This window comes from Zootoca vivipara, chromosome 2 (assembly GCF_965207765.1).
Source record: "Zootoca vivipara chromosome 2, rZooViv2.hap1.1, whole genome shotgun sequence".
NCBI lineage: Eukaryota > Metazoa > Chordata > Lepidosauria > Squamata > Lacertidae > Zootoca > Zootoca vivipara.
Window position 1 is genome coordinate 47025787 of NC_142584.1, and position 24089 is coordinate 47049875.

Here is a 24089-nt window from a genome sequence, read left to right on the forward strand (position 1 = left end):
GAATCCCAAATGAAATGCATCCGTATATAAGAAGAAGCTAGCAACGAGAAAACTTTCCTTCCTAAAATAGTCACAATGGTTGTGTCGGGCTGGCTATGTGAACTTCAAGCTGAAAAAATGCAATTTAAATCCTGAAGTAAGCAAAGTTGGATTCTGCATAGCATATATATGCTGCAAAAGTGATACATATTTTGCATGCATTTTATTTAGCACAATTTATTTTGTTCCATGAAGAACAGAGAGCAATGCATGACACACCAAAGCCTGGCTCTTAGGAATGGAAATTCTACTGAGTCTTCCTCCCTGATTCTTCTGAGATTTAAATCAGACACTTCCAGCAGCCCAGCCATATTATACAGTAAGTTACCTCTTACAGCTTTCTTCTTTTTAAGCTGTGGCCTCAGGATGCTGAGTTCTGTGCTCACTTACCCAATTTTGCACTTTTCAATGCTAAAGCAGAATGATTCATAGAATATACACAGCCTTGGCCTTAATGGACACACCAGAAAATGCATGAAAGAGGAGAGAACAGAAAAATGAACTTCTTTTGACACATTATAGATGCCCACAACCATTACTGAAATAAACGTGCAGAATTTCAGCTTATTTCAAGCCATCCATCATTGACACAATTTTCCCCCTTGGATCTGGGCTTGATTTGAACCAAGGGAGATAATTAAAAATAAATAAATTCCCCCATATACCACTGAGGAGCCAATATGAGACTGCCCTAAGTGCAGATAACTGGGATGAGGGAAAAGGTGGGACATAAATGCAACAAATAAATACATAAATACCCACGGGCCAGCTGCTCAGGGTGGGGAGAGGAGAGGGGTGTCAGCTCCAGGTGAGACTGACTCAGAGTTCAGTGGATCCCAGACCATCTCAGCACCACCCCCTCCTCTCCCTCTGCTAGTGAAGAGCCCAACAGCATGTCTCCTGCCTGCCCCTTTTGGAGGCGGAAGGTGGTGATCAGTACCAGAGTGATGCTTGCAGAGGAAGGGACACCACCCAATCCAGCACTCTGACCCCACCCCCACCCAAGGTGTGGCAGAAGGGGATCTTGAATTGCTCTGTAAATAGTGGAATCGTGAATTCATTTGCTACAGGAAATTCTGGGGTAGAGCCACATGATCCTTATCTTGGCAGCCCTCCCAATAACCTAGGAAAATTACTGAGATAACATTAAATGTTGTTTCCTGTGCACACCCTGCCACCTGTTTGCACTAAAGTACATGCTGCAATATTGTTTTCATATGGCCTTATAAAATGAATCTCAAGTCCCGTCATATTTCATTTCCCCTTCAGACCAGTTTGTTGGAGATTTGCCTGTTGAACATACACAAAATAATAATAATAAATATCCAAGAAGATCAAACTAAATGCTGTGTTTTGTTTATAAATAACATCAGTTCCCTACAGAATTTGATTTATCTTATCTGCAGTGAGTGGGCTTGATGACCTTTAATGAATTGCTTGGCAGAATCACAGTCAAACTAGTCTTCATAGCCATTTTTGCAACCTGTACCTGAAAAATAACCTAACATTTTGCAGACCACAACTTCCCGCTTTCCAGCCTGTCAGAGTTAATCATTTCATCACAATTGGCACCTCAGTACAGTTAATTCCCTTCTAAGATGAATCACTCATTTCTAATATTGCCTTAGCAACATGAACGTATTTTTATGTTGGAGTCTAATCAAAGCTGTGACTGAAGACTTGACAAATATGGTCTGTCCTTGTCATTGGCAAATTGCAGACTATGTTCTTGGTTGAACTCTTAGCATCCCACTAAGATGTTTCAACAGGAAAATAACAAGTAGATGAGAACAACACGTCTGGCAGGGTTACGGCAGCTACAAGGTCACAGAGTTTCAACTGAAAGAAAGAAATGCCTTCTGAAATTGGAGATAGTTTTAGTTGTTATAAACGGAACATCTTTTGACTGCCGTTCACTATCTGTTAATGCTATGTCAATGCAAAGCCCTGGGCTTAAAGTCCCTGTTGTTGGCATACCTAAAATTCACACACCTTATATTACAGCTTTGTAGCATAATTGGTGGCTACCTGCTAAAGAAATATTCACTCATATCATAGGCAGCCAATGCCATGCCTTTCCCCCCCCCCACCCTAGCCAGGATGGCCTAGGAGGTACCTCTGGGATTTTGCTGCTTTTAACTGGAGTTCAAATCATGAGCTCAAGCCATCATCAGATAGCTTCAAAAACTATTGTTCATGGTTTCAGGAAGAAACCATAAAGAAGCCACTTGCTAACTGCCCACTTAGCTCTGCATTGATCTTTCGCACAAAAATCCATGAATTTTGCATTTCCCCGTAATTTATCTTAACTTGTACTGCTCAATGGGTGTATGGTAGCATAATTTTTGTAGCATGTCTTCAAAGCCTCTGAAAACAGTAACATTTAAACTACAAACTGAGACATGCAGATCTAGTGGCAGCTTGGTATGAAAAGAAATAATAGTGCACTTCCTTGTTTGCTTAGAGATATCTTTCCCTCTTGAGTCATTTTGGACAGTTTACTCCAGCCTGAGAAAATGTTGCTTTAAAAACACACAAGGTATTATGTGGACAAAGCTGACTCCATAATAGGAAATCCTGTATTGAGAATGTCTGTTAAGTGCTTTCCATCTTCCTCCTTAATGAGTTTGTCTTTTTTCAGTAAACTTTTTATTTAAGTGCTCTTTGTCGCACAGCATGGGCTGTTAAGATTTTCTTAAACATCAGGGTCAAATAAAAATAACTTTCTTCTACAAGGAGCTGGGTTGATATTTGCCAATAAACATTTTTGCCCATGTACATGACCCTTAGTCATTTTATCAGACTTAGATTCTGTGCTCACTTGCATTATCTTGAGCTCAGAATTCCTGGACCTTCTTGTAGCCTTTTGTTATGCTTCAGTCGTTGTTTGTAAAGTCAAGACTAAGAAAGTAGGTGGGAACTCATCAGGAGGTAAGTCCAAATGGGTTCAGGGAACTCCTTGAAGCCTTGTCTAGGAGAAATATGCAAAACTGAGGACAATAACAGAGTAGTCCCATGATTTACTTCCTTCCAAAATAATTTTTCAGTAATTCCCCTCTTGAAATACTGAGGTTTAGGATTCTTAACAACAAAAAGGGGGTGTTTATAATATAAGCAGGCAAGCATTTGAGGGGGGGCATGTATTCCACACTCTGCATTTTAGATTTCAGAATGAAGAATACAGTACTGTATTTTTTTTTCTGAATATAAGGCAGACACTACAATATTTTGTGAGTCTTAACTACCAGGTCCATTCCCTGAGACATGGGTTGACAAGCAAGATATTAAGGGAAGGATGACATCCTGTGGTGTCCTAACTATTTGTTCTGCTTTGTGATAAAATTCTTTTAAAATCTTCTTTTGCACATCTATAGATCACCATGCACAACAATATTTGATCCCTATCACTGTACTTGGCAACAATAATAGCCAGCTCAGAACACTCAGTATAAAATCTGCCACCTGTCCTTTGGGCTACAAGAAAATGGCACACTTCATAATCAACTGCAAATTCATTGCACTGAGCCTCCCTTTCTATTAACTTTCTTAACACCCCCACTGTTTAGGGACCAGCATTCTGAAGAAAAGTGCCAGGTGAGGCAGCCACCACCACCTTTATTTCCCCATTCTAGCATATCTCCAGAATGCCTCAGGACCCAGGCCAAGGCCTGCCACTGAAGCCCCATCTCCCAATCCATTGCCCCCTAATAAAATTGCTGGGGACCAACAGGGGGGCTTGGCATGGTCACTGTAGTGCCCCTTGTTAATAGGGCTCCTCAGTCCTGTAACTATCTGTGAACCATTGAACAAGAGGAAGTTCTAGGACATCCATTAAAATGAATAAATACACACATACATATACGGACACACGTGAACACAGAAACATGTAATAAAATAAAAGACTTACAGAATATGTTCAGGGTTAGACAGGAACTGGTCTATTGCAGAACAGCAGGAGGAACTTGGAGATAGTGGAACAGCCACTTTTAGTGCAGGAGGGAGGGAAGGACAGACACAGTGGGACAAGGGAAGAAAGGAAAGAAAAACACAAATTATCACCGTTACCCATCAATTAAATTCCTAATTAAATATGCCTAAGCAATGTGAAAGATGTGAGTACTGCCAGCACCGTGCCAATGCATCTACAGAAACATTAGAACAGAAACATTAATAGTGTATCTGAAGACATGTGCATGCACACGAAAGCTCATACCTATGACAAACTTAGTTGGTCTCTAAGGTGCTACTGGAAGGAATTTTTTTATTTTTTTTTTGTTTCGGCTACATCAGACCAACACGGCTACCTACCTGTAATTTTAATAATGTTATTTAATACAATGTGCCATCTGGTTCATTACTGTTAACACCTTACATCATTCAAATAATGCTTGTATATTTTGTCTTCTGTAGGAGCTCATGTCTGACCATCAACACCAACCTCTATATCTGATCCCTAATCTGGATTTGCTTTGGGTGATATGGTAAGGTTAATTAAGATATACTGTGTAAGAATGCCCCAGTGTAATTGTTCACATTACCAAGGTACAACAATGAATGAAATCCACACCACACAATTGCTTCTGGACCTTTTGCATACAAACATGTGCTCCACGCACCGAGCTACAGCCTCAATTTTTTTTGTGTACAGGCAAAGTGTTCACATGTACAGGGACTTTCATGGGGGCGAACCAAAGCTGTTTGCTTCCTATCCCCCCTTATTTTAGTGGTGGCACATGCATTCCATGCTAGCTCATTACAAAGAATAGGAGAGGGACACGGTGTGTGCCCTTCACATCCCCACCCAGTCCTTTCCCTTCACTTGATCAAGTTATGCAAGCTCTAAGTAAATAAATATGAAATTAAAAATCACTTCCAATTTAAGACATGATAAGGAATCGGTCAAAAATACACTGGTAAAGCCAAAAGGAAATTCTTTTGAATTCTCATCACGTCTGGCATTTCTGCTGGCGTTTCATTTTTTAAGCTGTTTTAATATTATTTTTGGTTTTAAATTTCATGATGTCAGCATGGGGAGGTGAGGGAAACTGACCAACTGAGCTGCTTCAGCAAACCCCAGTGTCAAACAAATAATCTCTAAATATAAATACTAATCTGTGATATTTTTGATAACGTGTTCAGATTAAGGAATGCCAGCAGGTGATTTCTGAAGCAACAGGGGAGAGATACACATTGTTCTGTGGTGTGCGGAACTGCAGCAGACAAGAAGAGCTTTGAACTCATTTTGACAATAGATACCACATGATAGCAAGTTACAATAAACTGCCTAATATGCAGCACAGAGAAGAGAAATGCCCCCACAATATCTCCCACAATTATGGAGTCTGGTGGCATATAGATTAGACTCCACCCCTCATTTGAAGTTAGAGGCAACTGTATTAATGTAGGAGGATAAAAGAGAAGCAGAGGATGAGGTCAGAAACTTACTCATCTTGTACAGAGTCCTGTCTGAAACAGAAGCCGGAAAAGATATTTAAGGCAAGGAAGATATGTGAGGAGCTACAAAGCAGATATGGGTGTATTGCTCACACAATGTGTAGGCTGCTTTCTTGTTTTTTTAAAAAATACAAGATAAATCCCATAATTGCTTCTGTAGAAGTTGAGCCTTTTAAATGAGGGAAAGATATAGCAAGAACTACCAGGATGTCCCCATTTCACTTCTGTTTTCTCTCTTAATTCCTTCTCTGGGTGACATTCCCCTATATAAGAAGTCACTTAAATGTAGTGGTATTTAGTTGTAGGAAAGTGTTGCATGGGACAGAGGTTTCACAACACTGCAAAAATGCACCTCTGGTTTCATGTACTTGGAGAAGTGTTTTAGGCAACTCACATTTTGTCTAACGGCAGATCCAAACTGACCTATTGGAATGAAGATGGACAGATTTTACACCTGCACAATCCACTCTACAGAAACTAACTGCTTTAACTATGCCAACCCAAGACTATGAAGTTGCCTAAAATCAACAAAGGTATGCAATTCAATAAGTTGCCTGTTTCACTCAAGAGACATAATTTGCATAGAGTGTAAAATGATTCCTCCTAAATATACCTTGTACACAGGTGGCGCTATGGGTTAAACCACAGAGCCTAGGGCTTGCTGATCAGAAGGTTGGCGGTTCAAATCCCTGCGATGGGGTGAGCTCCCGTTGCTCGGTCCCAGCTCCTGCCAACCTAGCAATTCGAAAGCACGTCAAAGTGCAAGTAGATAAATAGGGACGGCTACAGCGGGACCGTAAACGGTGTTTCCGTGTGCTGCTCTGGTTCGCCAGAAGCAGCTTTATCATGCTGGCCACATGACCTGGAAGCTGTACGCCAGCTCCCTCGGCCAGTAATGCGAGATGAGCACACAACCCCAGAGTCGGTCACGACTGGACCTAATGGTCAGGGGTCCCTTTACCTTTACATCATTTTATAAGATGCCTTTTGAGTTTTGTTCTGAATCCTTTGACATCCACACTTAACACCATTACCTTCTGCGCGGGCGCACATGCACACACAATCATGCTGGGATACCATGACTTTTTCCTTCCACTGTGTGATTAAATCACAGAAAGTTGATGATTGCACAACAATGACATTGGCCTATGCAAGATGCTGGATATACAACTAACTACTGTATATCATTACTACTAAGTTCAGGGATTGTCTTGAAGCATTCCAGCAACCTGTCTCCTGGAGTTCTTTTACCGTAAGTCTCTAAAACCAGAGTGACATTGCATGTCAAATTGGTTCCATTTTTAATTTAATACTGTACTCAGTTGTTGTTTTGTATAATCCAAGAAGCTCTTAAAGATACTTTTCTGTCATGGAAATAGGGCAGAACTGTGCTATATTTTGTACCTAGGGAAAATGGAAAACTGTCTTGAGATAGAACAGCAATTGCTATTGTAGCTGCCATGTGATCAAAGGCAGGCTCTAGGCTAGCAAATGGGATCTCAATAATGCTAAAGTGACATCACTTCCCATTCACCCTTCCCTCCATGCCTGCACTAATTTTTTTAGAAATATAATTTCCCCCAGAAATGTTCTGCAGTCAAATATCTGGGCATATGGATAATGCAAAATCCGAGTAACGTATCAAAGTATAACCACGGGAAATGATTACATGAAGTTAGAAATGAACTTAAATCATTGGGCACGACTAAATATATTGTGGTTGGGGAAGATGGTCATTTTAAAATGATATTAGCAAAAGAGGGTAGACAATTTTACAATCACTTTTCTGGAAAATTGAGCCTTTTCATCACGTAGTGGTGCAATAAAGTGCAAGGCAAACCCCATAGATTGGGAAAATTATGAAATCAATGTTCATAATTTAATGAAGTAACTAGTATTAGTGGGGGTTGCTATTTGGGAGTGGGTTGGTATTTTTTCTTGTTGTTATTTTATGTTGCTGTTATATTTATTTAAAAACAGACCACAAATACATATATTAAAAATAGCACTTCATCAAGAATCTGCCCAAATTTCTTTTCAGAAAACTCTGGGGAAAGAACCAAAAGACACTTGGTAACACTGTGTTTGTAAGCAGCTTTCGTAACAGCTTGAGAGATGAGAATGAAAATGGATGAGCCCTTTATGTGAAATTACGCAACCGTCTCATTGTAAAAGCAGCTGCTGAAAGCAATTGCTGAAAGCATTTGCCAGCTTTTTGATGGGGGGGCGGGCATGTACATTGTCAAGAGCTCTGCTACGTCAGAAAAGGCTCAGAAGTAGAAAAGGTCGCAGATGGAATACAGGCACAGTCCACCAGATATTTAAAAATAGACTTTGAATGAAGCAAAACAGTTTGTGTTCTGTAGGACCAGAAAAGGAAGTTCCTGAAAAGAGTTTCTTCAGGTAACCTAGTCCTATGAGAGGCTGCATTGTGATAGTGTTCCATAGTATTGAATAGTAAGTTTCTTTCGGGGGGGGGGGGGAGAGACTTTAAATATTCAGAGAGACAAAGGTCATTAAGGAAGAAAACAGAGAAACAGTGTGAATCTTCTTGTACTGACTTTCCAGACATCGCCAATCCCTTCAGCTCCCAATTTGTTTAACAGGATGAACTACGACATTAAATCAGGAAGGTGAACCACCAAGATGTTCCCCCACCCACCCACCAACATGCACTGGGCAGTGGCAGACTTTGTTCTACAGGCCAGCCACAGCTCTGCAACTAGGATGCCATTTCTGACCTTTGGGATCCTGAAAAGGAAACATTTAACACCACTTCGCTCCAATCTTTTCTCCAGCTGTGGAATAACTAATGAGTCATTTTGTGTTCCCTCATCAGAAAATTATCTCGTAGCAAAGCCTTATTGAACACAAAGTCTTTGTTGCTTTCTGATTATGGTTCCTTATTGATGTTAACAATTCCAGCTAGAAAACAAAAGTTCTCACAGTGTTGTTCTCTCTGACACCCCACCTGCACTAAATCATACAGCAACACTAAAACTCTCTCTCTCTCATTCTATTCTTTCTCCCTCCCTCCCTTCCCACAGTTTCTATTCTGTGATGGAGACTTCAAGGCTCGCACCAAGAATGTCAAGAGCTACCATGGACTGTTCCTGTCTGTGATTGGTAGGCAAAATGAATACACTGTTCTAATCAGACTGGATATAAATAGTAAATAAGGAAACTCTTCACTTGATCAACCTTTGTCTTGCTGCACTTCTCAAGGCAAACTGCTGACCTGAAAGAATCTGGGCTGGAGAGTATACTTTCCCATTCTGGATTGAGTAATTGCTTTCCATTGCCCAAGCCTGGCTTTTATATCCTGAGGTTGCTCGATATAGATTGCTATTGTGTGTTCCTCAATAAATAACTAAACTGCATTCACAATATAGCTGGTTGCCTGGGGCACTAGGACTAATAAAAACTGTATGCTTCTTTTGTCTTCTGCTGCCATCTAATTTTTGTTGTTGTTGTCACCTGTCTCAAGAGACAATGGTGTGCATCTCCAGGACTGAAGTCAAGCTGCTGGAGAATCACAGTGCTTGCTGTGGCTGTGGAGATCAGGAACTCATAGCTGATGCCTCCCATGTCATTTTTGCTGTGTTGTTAGCAGCACCAAAGTGACCTCCCTGGGGCGGATGCCTGGGCAGTGCATATGGAGGTCCTTGGCTGCCTCGACAACAAGACCTACCCCCCACCCCGTCTCGACCTCACCTGCTGTTGTTGTTGTTTAGTCGTTTAGTCGTGTCCGACTCTTCGTGACCCCACGGACCATAGCACGCCTGTCTTGCACTGCCTCCCGCAGTTTGGTCAAACTCATATTCGTAGCTTCGAGAACACTGTCCAACCATCTCGTCCTCTGTCGTCCCCTTCTCCTAGTGCCCTCAATCTTTCCCAACATCAGGGTCTTTTCCAGGGAGTCTTCTCTTCTCATGAGGCGGCCAAAGTATTGGAGCCTCAGCTTCACGATCTGTCCTTCCAGTGAGCACTCAGGGCTGATTTCCTTAAGAATGGATAGGTTTGATCTTCTTGCAGTCCATGGGACTTGCCTGCTACTGTAGTCCAAAGGAAAGCAGACACAGATCAGTTTCAGGAGCAAATGACATTTGCTACCAGCTTAGCTGCAGGACTTGCTGGAAGATGCAGCACAAGATGCAGTCCAACCATCTTCTGGACGCCGCTCTGTATTTGTGTAGGGTTTATGCCTTAACCATCTATTACAAACTGAGATACTCATACAATTGAATGATGGCATTTTAAAAAATAGCATCACCAGTGACTGCTACTATGAAATGGCCAGGTTAGTATTATGCAAATCCTCCTCTGCATAGAAATTTATACCGTGATTCCATGGCCTTTTGGATATCACTTTTTGTGGGGAGAAGGGTCTTATCCGGGGGGCTCAGGCCAGAGAGGAGACAGTTTCTTGATCAGCTGGCAGGTAGAAATCAGACAGGCTGCTGGTGCAGAGGATACTTGGTGGCCTCCATTCGTAACAAAATGGCCAGATTTAAGAAAGGCAGTAGATTTGGGAGCTGTGCATCAGTCAGCAACCCTGGGTTGGCCCCTCTAATGCTGTATGACTTCCTAGACCAGGAGTATTAAGGGCTGTGGCATGCGTATCCCAGTTGGAATTACCTTTAGCTGCTCCTCTGACCATCAGGCCTTGGATTGCGCCAGGAACTCCAGTCCAACTCAAGTTTAATCACTGTGGCACCTGATAATGCTGGGGAGAGCAGCTTTCATATGCTTGACCTGTCTTCCTCATTCAAGAATGACTGCAATGGAAAATCCACGGGTATTCGAAAAGTCGAACATTACCTATCATGCTATGATAATGGTTCAATATTTGCAATCCCAACAGATTTTCCAGGTGGCATGACATCTGATGTAACTACTACACAAATAATACCTTCCTTTATCTAATTAAGCGGCTTGAACATAAGGTGAGGTTGGTTGGTGCGTCTCTTTATTACAGAGGAGAACAGTAGGAACAGAGGGAAAGTCTGAACAGGTTTCTAACATTCAACATGAACAAATATTGATCTTGCATGTTAGACAGAAAGGTTATCCCTTTGATGTCCAAAGCCAACCAAATTGGACAAGCAGTAGAAAGAAGATCTGCGCACCTAAGATCAAGGTCCCCACTTTGCCTGAAACTCTTCACCTGACAGTGATCAATCTGTCTTTGATTCTCATTCTCCAGATTCTCATGGTACTAAACTAACATTGTACAAATTTTGTGCTAAGACCTCTGAGGTACTAAGACATGTGAATGCCATGAATAATGCAAAACCAATATAACTGTTACTCAATTGAAAGGCCATGTGGGAGGAAGCAAAGATGAATTTTATACCATCCAGTGGCTATGCTGGTGGCTAAAAAGCATTCAGATGCAATCAGATTAGAAATCCTGAAAACACAGATAAAGTTTTAATTTATCAGCAAAGACTTTTTGCTAATTAAAAATTTCGATTCAAGGTAGCAGACATTGAATAAGGGTTATTACCATTATTGCCAGTCCAGGAGAATGCAAATGTGATGCCTGATAAGGAAGCAATGTTTCTGCTGACAGAAGTGCTTTATACTTCAGTGATTGGAAGGAGGACATTCTGTTACGTTCTTAAAGAAAATTCATGAATACTAAGACTATAAAAAGCTATCAGTCATGATAGCTACATACTACAGTACATCCAGAATCAGAGCCAATTGCTGGGGTACACCAGTGAGAGAGGGCTTTTGCTCCCATGTCCTGCTTGTGGGATTTCCAGAGTTATCTGGTTGGCCACAGTGAGATGATGATGGACTGGATAGGCCTTTGGCCTGAGGCAGCAGGGCTTCCTTAGGAAAGGAAAAAGCATATTACAGAAGAATCACAACCCACCCTGAAGGATTTTATGAACTGGGGAAGCAAAACTGGGGATTTTGTGAACTGGGGAAGATGCCTGTTGTTGCTGTTCAGCAACTTCGTGACCCCATGGACCAGAGCACGCAAGGCATTCCTGTCTTCCACTGCCTCCCGCAGTTTGGTCAGACTTATGTTCGTAGCTTCGAGAACACTGTCCAACCATCTCATCCTCTGTCGTCCCCTTCTCCTTGTGCCCTCAATCTTTCCCAACATCAGGGTCTTTTCCAGGGAGTCTTCTCTCCTCATGAGGTGGCCAAAGTATTGGAGCCTCAGCTTCAGGATCTGTCCTTCCAGTGAGCACTCAGGGCTGATTTCCTTCAGAATGGATAGGTTTGATCTTCTCACAGGCCACGGGACTCTCAAGAGTCTCCTCCAGCACCATAATTCAAAAGCATCAATTCTTTGTCGATCAGCCTTCTTGATGGTCCAGCTCTCACTTCCATACATCACTACTGGGGAAACCATAGCTTTAACTATACGGACCTTTGTCGGCAAGGTGATGTCTCTTCTTTTTAAGATGCTGTCTAAGTTTGTCATGGCTTTTCTCCCAAGAAGCAGGCGTCTTTTAATTTCGTGACAGCTGTCATCATCTGCAGTGATCATGGAACCCAAGAAAGTAAAATCTCTCACTGCCTCCATTTCTTCCCCTTCTAATTGCCAGGAAGTGATGGGACCAGTGGCCATGATCTTAGTTTTTTTGATGTTGAGCTTCAGACCAAGAAGTGACTAGTAACTGCCAAATATGGATGCAGGCAAGCCACTGGGAGCAAGCATAGCTGCCTGCATCTCATCTGTGAGGGAAACATTAATGGAACACCTGGGAAATTGTTGCCAATGGGCTTCAGCGACCCATAAGGACATTATATTCCTATTATATGCCAACGCTCCCAAACTGCAGAATGCAAAAATTAATTCATTATGCAAGCTTGGTTGGGCAAAGCATATTGAAATAGGAAACAGCCATGCATATGAAACAGCATATTTAATTTGCTGAAATAATATTTAATTAAGTTACTTAGCATGCATACTCAAGTCAGAAATACAATGTCACAGGACTGACAATTAGACTGAAACCAAATTGTGGACATCCGATGCAACCTTAAGCAGCAAGGTCATTGTTTTTCATTATCCTTCAAAACCATGGCTCTGTTCTGGAAGGCCTAAAGAGAGATGTCATGGCTGTGATACATTGTGAGGGAAGGAAGACATAGATCCACCTTTACTCCTCACACTAGCCCACTGTGTGGCATACCCAGAGTCCTGTTACTGTAGGTAGGGGAAATATGACCAGGATCTCTCCATGCATGATGGTAGTGGATTTCAAAGGTACAGGGCAAGGCTTGCAAGCTGTGCCTTGGCAATCCAATTTATACTTGCTCTTTTCCCAACTAAAACAACAGTGACTTCTGTCAAAATTGTAGAGGCAGGTTGTTAATTGAGTTGCACACTTTTGTTCTTCTCTCAGTTTTTAAAAACAATATATTACTAAGAAGCAACCCATGACAAATATGAAAACAAAATAATTAGAACCAAACATTAAATTGTCAAGCTATGGTGAGCGTCTTGAATTGCTGGCACCTGAATTCCAGCACTTCAGCCTCCTGCTGGAGAGCCACAAGAACAGCCTAATTCTAAAGATAGGCATCTTTTCTGTTTCCAAGCAAACTCTGCCTCCAGTTTGGTCAGCTCTATATAAAAGAGCCCACAGTACACCTGGGAGAAATTGTCATGTCAAAGGCAGTTCCTAAAATGCAGATTGGCTCAAAGTCTCTGATACTGACTTGACTCTTAAGTTCAGCTCATACCTGCACTACTAATTCTACCAAGGGAAGATCCACACCACACATTTAATGCACATTTAAAGTTACATGACTTCTCCCAAAGAACCATGGCAGCTGTAGCACCCCCATCACAGAGCTGTAATACCCAGCACTCTTAGCAAACTAAGTTCCAGGATTCTTTGCGGGAAGTTGTGTGTGTGAATAATTATGTTACGGATCTGTGCTAAGCCTTGGCTTCTGGTTTGTTTTGGTTTGCCCCACAGACCATTCCAGCATTCTCTTTCTTAGGCTTCCAGGCTACACCTGGCTCAGACACCAACAGCTCTTTCATGCTGCTTATGTCCCAGCGTGGCAATAACAATTTAAAAGAAAGTTGAATGCATCAGCATGTCAGGGGGTTCCAGGCTCAAGGTGTCCTGGATGTAAATATATTCATCTCCAGAGTCAACACCACACACAAGGATGGCTTTATCTCAAATCTTATAACAAAACGTTTCAGCATTCAATGTTATCTCTCTCTTCCAATGTAGACTCCTACTAGAATACATTTAACTTACTGTTGGTATTTTGAAGCTCTAACTCCCATTTGCTACCCATCCTTCTACATTCTCCCATTGTAGAAGATAAACATCTTGATTTTATTCAGTACAACTATAAGAGGTTCTTTCCTTTTCAGGATTTATAACTCTTGCTACTGAATCTTTCAAATCTGGGTAACTGCAGCCCTCTTCTGAATACTGTGCAACACTGAACGTTAGTGCCCTGCAGCCATAGGTTGGGATGCTCACAGGAGCCTAATTATCCACACTGTCAGAGCATCCAAATGCATAGGAACTGTCAGATACAGGTGGGTATAATTTGTAAATGGTACACACTGAGGATATTACTCCAGGCACTAAAAGGGATGTAGACTGCTAAAGGCAACAGAAAGAAGTTTTGTTAAGAAGTGTGGATTCATTCACCATGCCGGCATGCACTATGACTGAAGCTACAACACATACTACTACACAGCTAGAATACATCTGGTTGGCCACTGGGAGAACAGGATGGTGGACTAGATGGGCCATGGGCCTATGCGGAAGTCTTAAGATATTGGAAGAAGAAGAGGAGGAGGAGGAGTTTGGATTTGATATCCCACTTTATCACTAACCGAAGGAGTCTCAAAGAGGCTAACATTCTCCTTTCCCTTCCTCTCCCACAACAAACACTCTGTGAGGTGAGTGGGGCTGAGAGACTTCAGAGAAGTGTGACTCGCCCAAGGTCACCCAGCAGCTGCATGTGGAAGAGCGGAGACGCGAACCCGGTTCACCAGATTACAAGTCTACCACTCTTAACCACTACACCACACTGGTTTCTACGTCTTGCTGGTAACTTGTTCTTCCTGCAATAGTCACATGGAAGAGGGTTGGCATCAGCCTGTGCCACCCTTGAGCATTTGCCAGGGCCTTGGCACCCTTTCAGGGCTCCCCAGCACTTATTCCTGTCCGGACAGTTAAGAGCTACCATGTCAAAATCCCTGCAATATCTCAGAGCGCCCAATACAGTGCTGCTCCAGTGCATTTCAAAACATTTGATTTCCCCCCCAAATTCAACTGCAATCAGATGGGCCCATGAAGGGCATAATCAAACCTGGAGTCAGCCCTGTACACAAGAGCAATTTCATGATTGTGCCTCTAAGGAAATCATTCCAAAACGTTCCCCATATAGTCAAAAGTTACATGGAAAAAGCTAACAATGAGGTTGGTAAGTATATCACACCTACTCACCAAAGCAATTATCACAGTAGCTTTATGAATTTCCTTCATATAAGAAGATTTAGTAAGGATCATTAAGACTGGAAGGATCAAAGGTGTTAAGATTAAAACAAATCTCAAGGTGATAAACCCTATACATAATACTTCACTCTTAAACCATTCTAAAAACAACTTTAACACAATTATCACAAGGACAGCAAGATGCCATAGCGGTAGATAATGGGGCAGGGGATACCACAATTAAATTCGCTGAACTCCCAGACAGAGTCAATGTACTTGTACTCTTGTGATTATTTTTTGCCTCAGTAATTGTAGCAGTCTTTTATACTCCACAAATAATTAAAGTGAAACTGGATGTATTTTAGACATTGGAGGGATTCAGCTTTAGTGCAATTAAACAACTCAGTCAATTTTTCCTGCTTTCATTCTTGAGACATCCAAGAGTGCCTCCCGCTACTCCCTGCACCTAGACACTGATTCCTGCAGACACTACTGGCCTTTGCCCTGTAATGGCCAGACTTAAAACAGCAGCACATACCATTTCGGTTAATGATCTGTCATCAATGTGATGCGGCTTGATGGTGCTTATATAATGAGAATTCAGGCTTCATGTCTCCTATTGATCCAGCAGCCACAATAGCATGCTTGACTGTTGTATCTGCAACATTCATGCTGGATCAGATATCCAAGATGCCTGGTCTTTAAATGCAAAGCAGAAGAGTTTGGAAGACTAACACAATGCTTGACAGTGAGAGCATTTCTGAAAATACTAAGAAAGAGGGTCAGACATTAAAAACAACAGGAAGCATGAAAGGGAAAGAGACAGAGATCATTGCTAAGGCAGTCAGACAGGTTCTCCACTAGCCTTTTCTGTCCTGCTGTGTGCTTTCTCATCTGCCTCTATTTACATTTTCCCCCTCCTAGCGGTGGGGGGTGGGGAAACCACTCAGGGTTCACTTCCCTGACAAGGACACCTGCTGCTTGAGAAACCTCAGGATGCACGTGGGTAGGAGCAATGATGATAAAATTACATCTACAGCAAGCAGTTCACATATATTTCAGCAAGAGAGGAGTGACAAATTAGAGGTTTATACCTTTAGAGCTGCCTAGACTTTAAGCTTTACAGCTTTTGAAAATGCACAAACACTCTTTGTAGGAGTGTTGACAATGCTCTTAAGGCGTCTCTGTATTCTAACTGTTAATCTGTCAAAGGCAAAGCAATATTGAACTATTGTATATGGATTGCCGCACTGAATCAAATAAATGGTCAGTTCAAGCTCATTGAGTAATGTTTTTCAGTCAATGGCCCATTCCAAAGATATTCTGGACTTGGTCTTAAATACCATAAATGATATAGCTGTTTCTCAACTTCAGACAGCAGTTGGGGGCTCACATAACTGAACGTTCTTCCAGACAAGCACATTCTCCCTTCACATAGCTGACTAGCTTGCAAGGACAGGAGTTCTAGCCTAATATTTCCTGCACACTTTATGCTTGCATGGGTGTTTATTTTTAATGGAAGAAAATCCAATCATGTGAGCCCTCACCAGGAGTCTGGAGTGGCCGCAAACCCAAACCATGTTTCCCTCATCATAAACTACAGGTTGCCATCTCTCTCCCCTCATGTATCAATGTATATACCAGTATCTTCCAGCTGAGGACACTTTATGCGTCCAGGCATGGTTCCACAAAAGCTTAGTATATCACAGTATTTTGAGTTTCTAATTTTTATAAAATCTTCAATCAATTTTGCAATTTTTTTTTAAAAGTCCTTAAAAATTTCACCAGGATTTAGTACACATTTCCTCCAATATATACATTTTTGCAGTTTTCACAATACTATGCATTTCTGTATGTTATTTTCACTAACATATGCATTTACATACATACGTTCCCTTAATATACACATGTTTTGGTTGGGGGATTGCATCATAAAATTTGGAATGTGGATTTCAAAAATGATAACTTTGTTTTGGTTCAGAAATGGAGGATTTCTCCTGGCCCTAGGTATCTTCTGTGACTGGCTGAAGTTGCAGACAGCTGTGCTGTGAAGCCAAGACACAAAATACAGCAAGATGCCCAGTATCCTGGAGATGCCAACCAATACTGGCAAAACACCTTGTCAAAACAAAAGCAAAACTGCAAGACAGCTCATTAAAGAAATCCCAGCATTCTTTTCGTTTCTTATGATGTCTGTTTAATTATCTCTGAAGTTCAGTTATGGGATTTTAAAATGCATTTTCAAAGTAGAAGTTAATTAAGGTTAAATTCTAAGGTTAAATTCTAAGTAAGTGGGCCTTTGAAATTAAGATGGATAATTAAGAAATCAGGTAGCTTGTGGTGCTGCGGAAAGTGAATTCTCCCTTCCCTTTATCATAACAGCATTTGCTGAGAGATATCTGTACAATATGTTTCCATTAATCTGTAGATACTACCCATACTGCTTTTAGCCTTTTTCATCACCTGCCTCCACCTCAGCCTCTCTTTTGAAGTTCTTGCTTTTTCAGCAAAAGGGCCATGAAATTACTTTCAGTTCCCACAGTGGAAAGTCAACATGGAAGCTGAATTTTGGTTGAAGCATAGGCATTTCTTCTGCCTTGAATGGGACAATCAGCACACAGCATGCAAGTTTGTCTGCCCATGACAGCATTTGCCCTGATGAAAATAGTTTGTTGCATGCTGCTAACCAAATGTTCGGTTCAGATTGCCATGCATCTCTCCCCAGGGGAAAGATTATTCCTTCATGTGTACTTCCCGTGTTTAGTGTGCTGCCATTGCCCAATATTTTATGTCGGTATTGACTACAAGAAAAATTAAAACACATATTTGTGAACACGAACATCACATAAGAAGAAAGAAATCACAGGCTCTATTAGTAAAATTCCTTTCTTGCATGCAAGCATGATGAGGAATCCCCACAATTTTGCTGTGTAGAATGAGTACAAACCTCAGGGGAAGAATTGTATAAACAGCTAAAAATTAGAGAAGCATTTTGGAAACATAAGTTAAGTACTTTGTTACCAAATGGTTGAAATGAAAATATGGACTGGAAAAGGACAACATATACTGTTTCATGGATTGATTTAGTTAATACATATTTCTAGCTATTGCTTGTGAGTTTTTGGCTGCGTAAAAAATATTGGGGTGGTATGCATTGTATGTATATGTTTGCTATGCACTGGAGTTTTAGCTTAAATCCACACACAACATATTAAATATGGACAGAATGAAACTCACATACTGTATAGGAATATCAGTACTGCATCACTAAGCACTTCATCCTAGTTTAGATCAGGTGAACTATTATTATATTTGAGGATGGACTCAGAACATTGTGTGTGTGTGTGTGTGTGTGTGTGTGTGTGTGTGTGTGTGTGTGTGTGTATTCATGAAATTACATTGTAATAATTTAATGATATTCTTACAGGGGCTTGCATACTGCTGAATTGCAAAATATTTACACATTCTTTCATACTGAACCTGCAGCAGCACTATATGCCACATAAGCAAGCCCAAAAATTGTATTATGGTGAGATTGGAAGATAGTTTTTATGCTACTTTAAATTTTTCAGAGCTGAAATGTGTTTGGCAAATGCAGCTTTTGTAATCAATGCATCACAAGGATTTGAACAATATCTTTGGAAATGTTGTAAAACCATGCAAGATCAACCTGCTATTAATGCATATTCTATTGACTTTTATCCAAACATTGCTTTAAACAGAGTTCTGGCATACATGCACTAAAGAAACATATTAAGTTCATTTAGACCTTGACTTCATTTGTTTATTTTTATTTCCTATGTTCTGCCCAAGCAATGGTATTATCCAGCTACATTTAAAACAAAACAAATCCTTGAAAAAGAGACACAATTTGTACTCAGAATCTGAGGCACAAAGACTAATGTTTTTATGTCTAGCTCCTTCTCCTGTTAAGGTACAAATTGGGGTCAAACTGTGAGCACCTCCCCCAGCAATTAATTCCAGTTATCTGTAGCTGAACCAAAAGAGGGTTTCTTTCAATGCCAGTTTTACCTTTTTTTCTTATTCTGCAGTAAATTTAAGATGCTGACCACTAAAGACCAGGACCCACTTCTGTCAACAGTGAAAGAACATGTTTTCCACAGTCCTGGGCTGAGAACTCAGAAATATGAAAATACCAAAGGCTTTCCTCCAACCTCTAGTACTATTTATAAACCAAATTACTATTAAATGTAAGGCAGAGTCATTGCGGACCCACTTGCAGTGACCCCTCCCCCAGGGAGCAAGGCCTAACCTATGAAGGTGAACAAACTGGACTTGACTCGCTGCTCCAGGGGGACAGGCTCGCCTTGGAATTTATTGAGTAGAAATGGACCTCTTGATTATCAAGAGCGATGTGCGTAAGTTCCTCTTCAATGGCACCTGGGCAGGTTATTTGGAGTCAACATCCACCATACCCCTGGCGGTACACCTGAGACCCCCACCATCTCCACCATAGCCTACCACCCGAGGACCCTAGCTGGTTCCACATCTGGCTGAGTTGGCTTAACAACCGACATCAAATGTATTTTAGTATATTTTAATGAACTGAATATAGCATGGGAGCGTGCAGAGTGGGTATACCCTCTTTCTCCAAAAAAAAATAAGACGTAGCCATAAAATAAGCCATAGCAGGATTTTTAAGCATTCAAGGAATATATGCTTGGCAGGGGGTTGGACTGGATGGCCCTTGTGGTCTCTTCCAACTCTATGATTCTATGATTCTATAAGCCATACCCCAAAAATAAGACATAGTGATAGGCGCAGCAGCAATGCCGGCCGCGGCAGGAGGTGGAGGGAAAAAAAGACATCCCCTGAAAATAAGCCATAGTGGGGTTTTTTTTGAGGAAAAATAAATATAAGATGGTGTCTTATTTTCGGAGAAACACAGTATACATGCTTAGCTTTTTTTATTAGTTGCTATGTGGGGGAGGGGAGGGGCCTAATGCCAAGGCTGGATGGTGAGGGCCAGTTGGCTGCTCGATGCTCCCTCCCTCACCCACCTACCATGGCATTGCCAACCTGTGCCCAGCTTTGGGAAGAAGGCAGCAGGGCTCCAAGATCCTGTCAGCAGTGCTCTTCCTTCCCTAAGCTGGGCAAATGCTTCCCGATCTTGGGGAGAAAGGCGTGGTGCTCTAACAGGGTCCAAGAGCCCTCCTTCCTCGCAAAAAGGTGGTGGCACTGTGTACTGTTGGGTACCTCCAGGAAAAAACACATTGACTTTACCAGTTAAAAGGATGTGATTTAAAGCCCACGATATTCATAATGCGGTACTGTTTTGGTGATGATACTAATTAAGAATTAAAAATATGAGTTATGTATGTATGTAAACAAACAAACCTTTTTTAACTGGTCCACCAAGACCCCAACAATTTTCAAGTGGTCTACAAAAAAGAAGAAGTTTGAGAGCTACCAGCCTAGAGTTTGTTTTTTACTTAGGTGGAGAGCAAAATCCAACAGGACTAATATAGCTACAGGCTACGCAGGATTCTTTTAAGAACAACATTCTGTTAAATGTAATGAAGTCTTCCCCATCAAAGTATCAATTTAAAAGCTCTTCAGAGAGAGAGAGAGTACCGGTAATAAAAAGCACACACAAAAAAGCAATGCATAGTGATATTTGCAGGGAAGGATTTGAAGAAGAGTAGAGAAAAAAGGTTCTAACATAAATGTAGAAAATGAATCCAAATGCCATTGCTTTGACAAATAAATGAATATTACATCAAAACAAAATACATAAATTTAATTAAGAACTTGAAACTTCTAATGTTTTCATTCCTCTAAAGAAGCTCTTCTATGTCCAAACTGAGGAAATTAGGCAAGCTGTTTTCTATTGTACAGATATGTTCACCATTAGGATATACGAAAGAAAACATACCGGTACCCATGATCTTTGATTCCTCGCAAAGATGGAAGCCAGTTGCATCATTTTCCTCTGTCACTCCTAAACTGCATGCATTATAGTTTGATGAAAACAGAAGCTTGTAACTTAAGGTCTTGGAAGCTAGAGATAACTCCTTTCTCTATGCTGGGCTGCATGTATGTAGACCACCACACCCGCTCTGGCAACACTAATAAGTCTCTACAGCCCTGTGGAAATCAGGATTCAAATGTTATGCTTTTTTGTTTTGTTTTTTACATATTTAAAATATTTATATCCAGCTTTTCTATTTTGAAATCTCAAAAGTGCATTAATAAATCCATAGACATCTGCAACTGGAACAATCCCAAAGTAGTTAAGAACAAATAGATCACAAAAAGTAGCAGCTAAATTACAGATCGCTCCAGTCATAAGTGAAAACAAAATGAAAATGTATTAATATCACGCCTGAATGTTGGTGCCTCGGAAAGCCGACTGGAGAGTAAATTGCAGAAACATGGAACCATCACTGAAAAAGTATTATCTGTGGTCTCCAACCACCACTGACAATAGCATCCAAAGGAGAGCTTCCAAACTCGCATTTTAGAGGCCAAGGCAAGTTCATATGGGAGGTGGTGATCATTTGCTTAGAATACCACTGCACAGAATCTGTGTACCTGTGTACATGGTGTGATGTTTCAACTGGCCTTCACTTATATTTCTGAGATATCACAACATTGTGCACTAAATAGCTCTGCATGAGAGGAGGAACTTCATTAAAATGCTTCATTAAAAATGCCTCATTAAAAACGTTGGCATTGGCTTTTTGGCATAAATAGTGTAGCACTGTTACAGAAACTCTTTTTGGCTGTTTTATCTGCTATATATAATTAATTGCTTCTTACTCCCAGATTTGTTTGTGAAGGAGAACAGCAGAAAAGCTTACACAACAAATGCAGGTCCCAAGTCCATTGTACTCAGTCTCTCTACTCAGAATGGAAGTAGGAGATGTATGCCCCATAGTTATCCACTGGGCTCTGTCCAGGTTTAGTTTGTTCACCTCGACAAATCCACCCTTTCCATCCATCAGCTGCCCTTTCTAGCTATGTAAACCAAGAACACACTTCCACTATCACTGGCATTCTGGGAGATAGATAAGTCAAGCAAGATGCAGGCTCCAAACAACAGATTAACATCATTTGAGAAATATATCTACATTCCTTAATAGCTACAAACACATTTAAAGTTTGTGATAAATGACTAGTGTGGCAGCTTTGAGGGTCAGCAAATTGGAAATCCAAGGAAATGGAAAATGAAAGAGCCGTCTTTGAAATACTGTCCAGCACTAGAAAAGACAATTTAGGGTGAGTGCAAGGTATCCTTAGGTGAACTGATAAGCTCCCTTCATCCTGTACAGTGCTCAATTATTTTTTGATGGCTAGGAAGAATTTTCATGAAAATATAATGAATGGTTTTATTCTGCCTCTGGAGACTTTCTTCTCCAGGGCTCAGTTTAATGTCAGAGGTGTGGGGGGGGGGGAATTGTAAAAATTGGAGAGAAGATTAAAGGAAAACCATATGAAGAGAACAAGGTATTTCTGGTGAACTGTAGCCCTTGAAAGAAGCTTGTCAATTACATCAGAGAGCAACAGGAGGACATATTTTAGAACTGATTGCCCCATGAATGACATCAGTAATAGATGTATAAAATCACAACAAAAACATTATGAGGATATCAATCTACATCTCAGCCTCACATTTTTGCTTCATCTGATTTGATGGTTAAAACTGTATTGGTGAGAATTTACAAAGTGAAAACAAGAAATGCTACACACTGTTTTTTTCTCTTAATTACCCCAATATTTTTGTGCAGGTTAACCCTGCTTTGTCATGGATGTTTAAACCTTGGCATTGCCTTCAAATAACAAAAGTTAAGGTTTGCGCCCTTTGCCTGCTAGCTAATCCAAGCCACCAGAAAACCCCAAATCAGTTCTGAATTTAACTACTGAACACAGAATTTTACTTTACAGCCTTAGTAGTAAGTACTACACAACCAGTGAAAGCAAGCAGTCCGTTGTGCTTTAATGCCATTAATAAAATTCCACTTGTGGCCAGTCAAGCTGCAAATACAAAAGGTCTGATCTAGCCAAAGTTAAGCACCTTCACATTCTATTAATTTCAACATGAAAGTCAATGTGGTAGTCAGAATTGTTACATCAGTAATAATGGAAATTTCAAAGAAAGCTGGGGGATAAATAGGCTGGTATCATTTCACAAAAAGACGGTAAACTGAATACAGCTAATTATAGGCCAGTTGGCTTCCTTTGATGTTGACTCCAAACTTCATGAATCCTAGAACTGTAGAGTTTGAAGGGACCATGAGGGTCATCTAGTTCAACCCCATGCAGCAATGCAGGGATCTTTTGCCAAATATGGGGCTCAAACCCATGACCCTGAGATTAAGAGTCTCATGCTCTACCAACGGAGCTACCCCAGCACTCCTTCTCTTTCTTTTAAAAAATGAACCCTGGGCTGAGCAGAACTCTTTTCTGGTTAAAAAGCAGACTGGCTTTAACTTTGATCACTCTACTCCAGACAACTGATTTATTCCAGAGTAATTAGTTCATGAATATCAACATATAAATGCAGACACTGTTTAATACTTATTGATTTGTCTTCTGCATTTCACTCTATTATTTGGCAGTAGACACCTTGGATAAATATTGGTATGTCTACTTTTGGTAAAGGGCCTGCGTACACATACATATGCAAAAGTTATATAACCTTTAGTTTTCAGATAGGATAGCTACGTTAGTCTGCTGCTGCTGCAACAACAACAACAACAACAACAACAACAACAAAGTGTCTTGTGGCACCTTAAAAGAGTAGGAAATCTATTTTGGCAGTGGACAGGTATACATGTGGGTGTAGACATTAAGCAAGAGGAATTCCTGTTGTATACCGGTACATAGAGCTATTGGAGAGGTTGGGGGGGGGGGGCGGCATAAAAGTGTCAAGTAGCTCCATGCAGTAGGCAAGTGTCTCTTTGATGCCTCTCAGGGCCGTCTCAAGCAGCTCGGGCGCCATGGTGCGGAGATCACTCCGGGGGCCCCGCCCTGATGGGCGAGCGCAACGTGCTGCACGGGTTTGCCGCGCGGCGCCCCCCTGCTGACCCGGCGCCCTGGTGCCCCGCGCCACCCAGCCTACCCCTAGAGCCGGCCCTGATGCCTCTACAGGGTCTTTCTCCAATACTGCAGGACACTCTTGTGGAGGTC

General features: G+C 41.2%; 1 protein-coding gene across 5 annotated transcripts in view; it reads right to left on the reverse strand.

Moving 5' to 3' along the window:
- HTR4 (5-hydroxytryptamine receptor 4) overlaps positions 1-24089 on the reverse strand; it is a 172430-nt gene that overhangs the window by 22783 nt on the left and 125558 nt on the right. Inside the window, exon 7 of one of the 5 annotated variants that reach the window (XM_088661808.1) lies at positions 3947-4022. The exons of the other annotated variants lie outside the window; for them this stretch is intronic. Coding sequence (XP_088517934.1) covers positions 3962-4022 — 61 coding nt within the window. The 3' untranslated portion in view covers positions 3947-3961. The remainder of the gene's footprint in view (positions 1-3946; positions 4023-24089) is intronic. 5 annotated transcript variants of the gene reach the window in all.